Consider the following 7,500-nt stretch of genomic DNA (forward strand, 5'->3'; position numbering starts at 1 on the left):
CTGCAACACAATTAGAGAGGTTTATCATTGTTTTGTAATGGGTTGCTTTTTTAGGGGGGGGAAGAGACTTTTCAGCCAGCCTTAGCATGTACTTCGTAATACACAGGTTTGGGAATAATCTCAACACAACTCAAGAAATGAATAGAAATTCTCAATTTGTCCTGTAAAGTGTTAATTCTTTAACAGTCAAGTTCAAAGCCCTAGATGTATAACCTGTATCTCATTTGATCTGCCCAGTTAGCTTGACTGATATCTCTCTGCCTTATCCAGATACAGTGCGTTCAGAAAATATTCAGACCCATTGACTTTTTTGACATTTTGTTACGTTACAGCCTTATTCTAAAATGTTTTTCCCCCTCATCAGTCTACACACAATACCCCATAATGATAAAGCCAAAACAGGCTTTGTTTGCACATTTATACAACATAAAAACTCAAATATCACATTTACATTATTATTCAGATCCTTTACTGAGTACTTTGTTGAAGCACCTTTGGCAGTGATTACAGCCTCCAGTCTTCTTGGGTATGATGCTACAAACTTGGCACACCTGTATTTGACGAGTTTCTCCCATTCTTCTCTGCAGATCCTCTCAAGCTCTGTCAGGTTGGATGGGGAGCGTTGCTGCACAGCTATTTTCAGGTCACTCCAGAGATGTTAGATCGGGTTCAAGTCTGGGCTCTGGCTGGGCCACTCAATGACATTCAGTGACTTGTCCCGAAGCCACTACTGCATTGTCTTGGCTGTGCTCTTAGGGTCGTTGTCCTGTTGGAAGGTGAACCTTCACCCCAGTCTGAGGTACTGAGCGCTCTGTAGCAGGTTTTCATCAAGGATCTCTCTGCACTTCATCTTTCCCATTCATCTTTCCCTCGATCCTGACTAGTCTCCCAGTCCCTGCCGCTGAAAAACATCCCTACAGCATGATGCTGCCACAACCATGCTTCACTGTAGGATTGTGCCAGGTTTCCTCCAGACGTGACACTTGGCATTCAGGCCAAAGAGTTTGATCTTGGTTTCATCAGACCAGAGCGTCTTGTTGCTCATGGTCTGAGAGTCCTTTAGGTACCTTTTGTCAAACTCCAAGTGGGCTGTCATGTACCTTTTACTGATGAGTGGCTTCCTTCTAGCCACTCTAGCGTAAAGATCTGATTAGTGGAGTGCTTCTGGAAGGTTCTTCCATCGCTACAGAGAAACTCTGGAGCTCTGTCAGAGTGACCATCGGGTTCTTGGTCACCTCCCTGACCAAGTGCACTGTAGCTCATAAGGTAACATGGCGTCAGAAGTGGCATCCGAACCCACATCTAAAGTAACAGCATTGGCTTCAAGTCTATGTTTTAATGAAGTCCCGCTATAGTTGTCACGGTCGTCCTCCTCTTCATCTGAAGAGGAGAGGCGAGATGGATCGGAAGACCAAAATGCGGCGTGGTAAGTGTCCATGGTAAAATCTTTAATCAAGAAAGACTGAACACTATACAAAAGAGTAACAAAAACAATAAACCAAATTCGACCGTGAAGCTACAAAATGAGACCTGTGCTGAAACAAGCCATCAACATAGACAATCACCCACCAACAAACAGTGCAACCCAGGCTACCTAAGTATGATTCTCAATCAGAGACAACTAATGACACCTGCCTCTGATTGAGAACCATACTAGGCCGAAACATAGAAATACCCAAATCATAGAAAAACAAACATAGACTGCCCACCCAACTCACGCCCTGACCATACTAAATAAATACACAACAAAGGAAATAAAGGTCAGAACGTGACAATAGTACTATATTACATGTAAAAAGCCACTGTTACAGCAAGGGCTAAATACAGTTGAAGTTGGAAGTTTACATACACTTAGAGTCATTAAAACTCATTTTTCAACCACTCCACACATTTCTTGTTAACAACTATAGTTTTGGCAAGTCGGTTAGGACATCTACTTGGTGCATGACACAAGTAATTTTTCCAACAATTGTTTACAGACAGATTATTTCACTTATATTTCACTGTATCACAATTCCAGTGGGTCAGAAGTTTACATACACTAAGTTGACTGTGCCTTTAAACAGCTTGGAAAATTCCAGAAAAGGATATCATGGCTTTAGAAGCTTCCGATAGGCTAATTGCCATAATATGAGTTAATTGAAGGTGTACCTGTGGATGTATTTCAAGGCCTACCTTCAAACTCAGTGCCTCTTTGCCTGACATCATGGGAAAATCAAAAGAAATCAGCCAAGACCTCAAAAAAAAAATTTTAGACCTCCACAAATCTGGTTCATCCTTGGGAGCAATTTCCAAACGCCTGAAGGTACCACATTCATCTGTACAAACAATAGTACACAAGTATAAATACAATGGGACCACGCAGTCGTCATACCGCTCAGGAAGTAGACGCGTTCTGTCTCTTAGAGATGAACGTACTTTGGTGTGAAAAGTGCAAATCAACAGCAAAGGACCTTGTGAAGATGCTGGAGGAAACAGGTACAAAAGTATCTATATCCACAGTAAAACGAGTCCTATATCGACATAACCTGAAAGGCCGCTCAGCAAGGAAGAAGCCACTGCTCCAAAACCGCCATTAAAAAAGCCAGACTACGGTTTGCAACTGCACGTGGAGACAAAGATCGTACTTTTTGGAGAATTGTCCTCTGGTCTGAAATATAACTGTTTGGCCATAATGACCATCGTTATGTTTGGAGGAAAAAGGGAGAGGCTTGCAAGCCAAAGATCACCATCCCAGCCATGAAACATGGGGGTGGCAGCATCATGTTGTAGGGGTGCTTTGCTGCAGGAGGGACTGGTGCACTTCACAAAATAGATGGCATCATGAGGAGGGAAATTATGTGGATATATTGAAGCAAGATCTCAAGACATCAGTCAGGAAGTGAAAACTTGGTCGCAAATGGGTCTTCCAAATGGACAATGACCCCAAGCATACTTCCAAAGTTGTGGCAAAATGGACAATGACCCCAAACATACTTCCAAAGTTGTGGCAAAATGGCTTAAGGACAACAAAGTCAAGGTATTGGAGTGGCCATCACAAAGCCTTGACCTCAATCCCATAGAAATTTTGTGGGCAGAACTGAAAAAGCGTGTGCGAGCAAGGAGGTCTACAAACCTGAATCAGTTACACCAGCTCTGTCAGGAATGGTCCAAAATTCACCCAACTTATGTAAACCTCTGACCCACTGGCAATGTGATGAAAGAAATAAAATCTGAAATAAATCATTCTCTCTACTATTATTCTGACATTTCACATTCTTAAAATAAAGTGATGATCCTAACTGACCTAAGACAGGGAATTTTTACTAGGATTAAATGTCAGGAATTGTGAAAAACTGTGTTTAAATGTATTTGGCTAAGGTGTATGTAAACTTCCTACTTCAACTGTAGTTCAGGTCTATGCTAACTATACTGTAAACCTCATAATAATCTGTCAGTGTGGTTTCATTTGACACTTTTCTCCATCAATGTGTGCTATAAAAGGTTGATTATTGAACTAGAGTTTAGTCAACAGAGCGATGCATAATTACTGACCATTTTATAAAGCACATTGCTGAAGAAGTGTCAAATTAAATCACACTGCAAGATTATAATGCGTTTTATTGTATTTGTCACCCCAAGTGTTATCAGTGCAGTTGTAGTCCAGTATTCTAGGCCAAATCCTGGACTCCAGTACCAACAATCCCCCTGGGCCAGGTTCCTTGTCGGCTGGCCCAGTTAGAGTTTTCTATGAGGAACATCAGACAGTTCTCACTGGGGATGTACAGTATAGCAGACTCAATGTGGACTTGGCTCAGTTAGAAACTCCTCTAAGGCCTAATTTATAACCTACATAGGTACGGACGCAAGAACTACGATTAGCTTAGCAAAATGGTGATCCTGCGTGGTCGCATAGCAAAAATACCCTAACGTGTGCAGCCCCGCAATTTGTAACTCGACCCAAGTACGCAGGATCGTCATTTTGAGTAGCTAATTGTGTTCTTGTGTTGCATACGTATGTACGTAAGGTATAAATGATCTAATTTCTTTCTATACCAGTGATCTGGACATGTTCATAAAGTGCCTCAGGGCTAGACCGGTTCTGCTTTTTAAATTATAATGAATAAGGAAGAAGACCTGATCTTAGATCAGCACTTTTACTCTGAGATGCTTGATTGATGTATACTGTACGGTCCCTGACCTTTTCACAAATCCTCCTGTATTAGTCTAACCGGAGTATTATGCAAACGATGAACTGAAGAACACTAAAAAGAATCTCATAAATGAATAGTGAACAGCTAGATAAAAACATAATAAAACCCTCAGAAAACCACAGGCTTTGTGATGCTGAGTAATATTCTGTCATCTCTCCACTGAACCTCTTCTTCGAACTGAAGACGAAATAAGTGAACGATAAAAAAGTATCACACAACAATAAAGAGTAACTATGACAACCACTTCACACAGCCAATATTCATTTCAAAGGACACCTAAAAACAACAGTTGCTACTTTGCGAGAGAGAGGTCCAGTCACACAGACACAGTAACAGTCAGAACAGTTGCCTTTTATTGTGGTATATTCCAGTTTACACCTGTTGCCATGATGTGTGCATCTAACTATTTACAGACTACTACAGTGTGCTGCGGCTCACAGTTCCTGTGTTGAAGGCAAATCCACTGGGTAATCATTACACTGCTCAGGGGAGAAGTTTCCCCTAGGTACAGATCTAGGATCAGCTTCCCCTCCCCAATCCATCGGTGAGGAAAGTGCTAAAGTGACCCAAGATCAGCATCTAGAGGCATCTTCGTAGGTCAGCGTTTTTCATCCTGAATCTTGTTCTGGAGGCAGCTCTGCAGAGTGGTCACTAGAGGGCGCAGCCACAAAGTTATCAAATCTGATTTTAAACCTAACCCTAACGTTAACCACACTGCTAACCCTAATGCCTAACCCTAACATTAACCACACTGCTAACCCTAATGCCTAACCCTAACGTTAACCACACTGCTAACCCTAATGCCTAACCCTAACATTAACCACACTGCTAACCCTAATGCCTAACCCTAACATTAAATAACATTTTTACAATATAGACAATTTTGACTTCGCATCTGACATATCTAAGGAGGATTCGCTCAATTCTGCCTCCAGAACAAGACTCATGACAATAAAAGTCAACCGGCAGTAACTTCACCCTTCACCCATTAGGTGGGGGGCTCAACTCCAGTCCTCTCCTAACGGTCAAACCTGACATCAAACTGAGTGGTCCAGTGCTTCATTATCAGGTTATAGTGTCTACTTTTCAACGATTATATCAAACAAGAGTAATTCTAATGTTTACAACCTGAAGTGCGTACTTCCTCATGTTAATTTTTGCAGTATGACAATGTTCTCTCTCATTTGTGCCAGGAACACCTGAAGTGGCAAATAAATCACTAGCATAAAAGGTTGTGTTCCAAGCCAACTACATTGCAGACGTTGCATTGCATCAACCAACGGTTACTTGCCACGTCATCAACTGCAGTCAGGCATCAGATTGCTACATCATAGGATGTGGTTAGCTGATATCTTAAACATCTATCCAGGCGTTTTGATATCTGCCAGGAGTCTGCAATGTAGTCAGCCTGGAACACAGCCTAAATGAACTAACTTGAGAGGGAAACCAAGGAGGACTGGAGTAGAGCATCCCCTGGTTTACTGTTAACTGGGTGACGTGTGTGTGATCGGCCATCTTGGTTTGCGTACTGTCTCTGAGCTCAGGTTCATGAGTGGAGATGTGAATCTCACGTTGTGTCCCAGAACTATGAAAGAGCTTCCCCAACCTTTCATCACCACCGCTACAGTTGATGATGAGACAAGGACGTTCTTCAAAACTGTTGGGACACAGCCTTAACGGCAGGCAGTTTGCATTCAGTGGTTTTAAGGCCTCTTAGGAGACTAGATGGGTAGGCAGGGCTTGAGTGGAGGGACTGTTTCTTTACTTGAATCAGATTCTTACGAAGTGTTACAATGCCTTATAAACCTTCATAGCACATTCAAAGCACATTGGAATGCAGTCATGGACCGTTACCAAGCTGTACAGTAAAGCAACGAGACATGGGGCTACTAAGATGTCATACATCTACGATACATCATAACCTATTGTGTCGTATTGCTTAATTAATACATGTCATAATGCTCTATAGAAGGTGCTATGAATGTTTATAAGGTGACACAGCACCTCATAAGAAGCTTCTGCAAGTGTTAGTGTTTCTGACAGCCTGGGAGATTGGTGCAGTCGATACCACTGACTGAACTAATACAAGTGTCTCTCCCAGTGACTGAACTAATGCAAGTGTCTCTCCCAGAGGTGCTCAGTTAGTCAACAGTAGAAACGTCAAGTATTTACTGTATTAATGACTCTCACAAGGCAAAGAATAACTCCCTACTTCAGAGCTCCCTACTGCAGCTATGTGCTTTTGGCTAGTAGTTCAACTATCTAAAGCAAGGAAAGGAGAACAACATTCAACTTAATTCTGCTCAAGAGACGATGAGAAATGATATGTGTGTTTTGCTCTCTCTGTGAGTAATGCTACTTTCAATACATTCAGGTTAGCTCTGTAGTGTTTTATATTGTTTTTACAATCTACTGTATGTACTGTCTGTTATTCGTCTATTTCAACTACAGTACTTCAATATACTGTATATGTCTATTTAGAAAAGGCATTGCACAAAATCCCATGAATTAAAACTCTGGTTATTATTATAATAGATAAAGATAAATCATATCTGGTGCACCTCATCACATTCTACCAGATAATTCATCCAAAAATAACTCTCATTAAAATACATTATACAGCAATTATACTAAAATAAAAATATCAGAAGGTGTGTACAGAAACAAATCCAGCTGTCGACCGTATACTGTACAGATCATCTGTTTCAGTTCACAAAAACATTGGCTGGGTAGCCGCTTTGTTGCTTTTGTTTGGATTGCAGATTGCCCCTTTAACGAAGAGAAAAAGTGAAATAAACATTGTTCTCGTAATATTCTGGAACATCGTACACCAATACAATATAAATGGAAATGTAAAAGATATACTGTAGACATTGTGTACCGTCTGTCTTTCATCATAAATACACAAATGTCAATAAGTAAATATAGGCAACAATAGAAAAGATCAAACTTGCAACATTCCCCTCTGAACAAAGTCATTTTGAATGTGTACTGACGATTTCCTAATACCAATGCCCATCCCGTGGCATAACAACTAAACCATGAACATAGGTCAGATTCACATTAAACAATACATGTACCTCACTCTTCAAACGTCCACATAGCCAATCAGAGGGCTGCTCCTGTAATTGGACTGATACCTTATAGCTCACACGTATTCAGTCCTTTTACAATTAGCCAGAATAAACAGGGGCAGAGGGAAAGTGTGCGACTTTGAGCACTTCGTAGAGCACGACTTGGAGCACTTCATGACTTCATAGTGCATATGGGCACAACGATGACCAGGATCACAGTGCAGGCGGCCGCG

At 41.3% G+C, this 7,500-nt stretch overlaps 1 protein-coding gene across 1 annotated transcript in view; it reads right to left on the reverse strand.

Annotated features, from left to right (window-relative positions):
* Positions 1-6,697: 6,697 nt before the first annotated feature.
* LOC110512412 (major intrinsically disordered Notch2-binding receptor 1) overlaps positions 6,698-7,500 on the reverse strand; it is a 45,416-nt gene continuing 44,613 nt past the window's right edge. Inside the window, exon 4 of the mRNA XM_036981243.2 lies at positions 6,698-7,500. This exon is cut by the window's right edge and continues 137 nt beyond it. Coding sequence (XP_036837138.2) covers positions 7,440-7,500 — 61 coding nt within the window. The 3' untranslated portion in view covers positions 6,698-7,439.

This window comes from Oncorhynchus mykiss, chromosome 26 (genome assembly GCF_057628025.1).
Source record: "Oncorhynchus mykiss isolate SJ-2025 chromosome 26, ASM5762802v1, whole genome shotgun sequence".
Classification (NCBI taxonomy): Eukaryota; Metazoa; Chordata; class Actinopteri; order Salmoniformes; family Salmonidae; genus Oncorhynchus; species Oncorhynchus mykiss.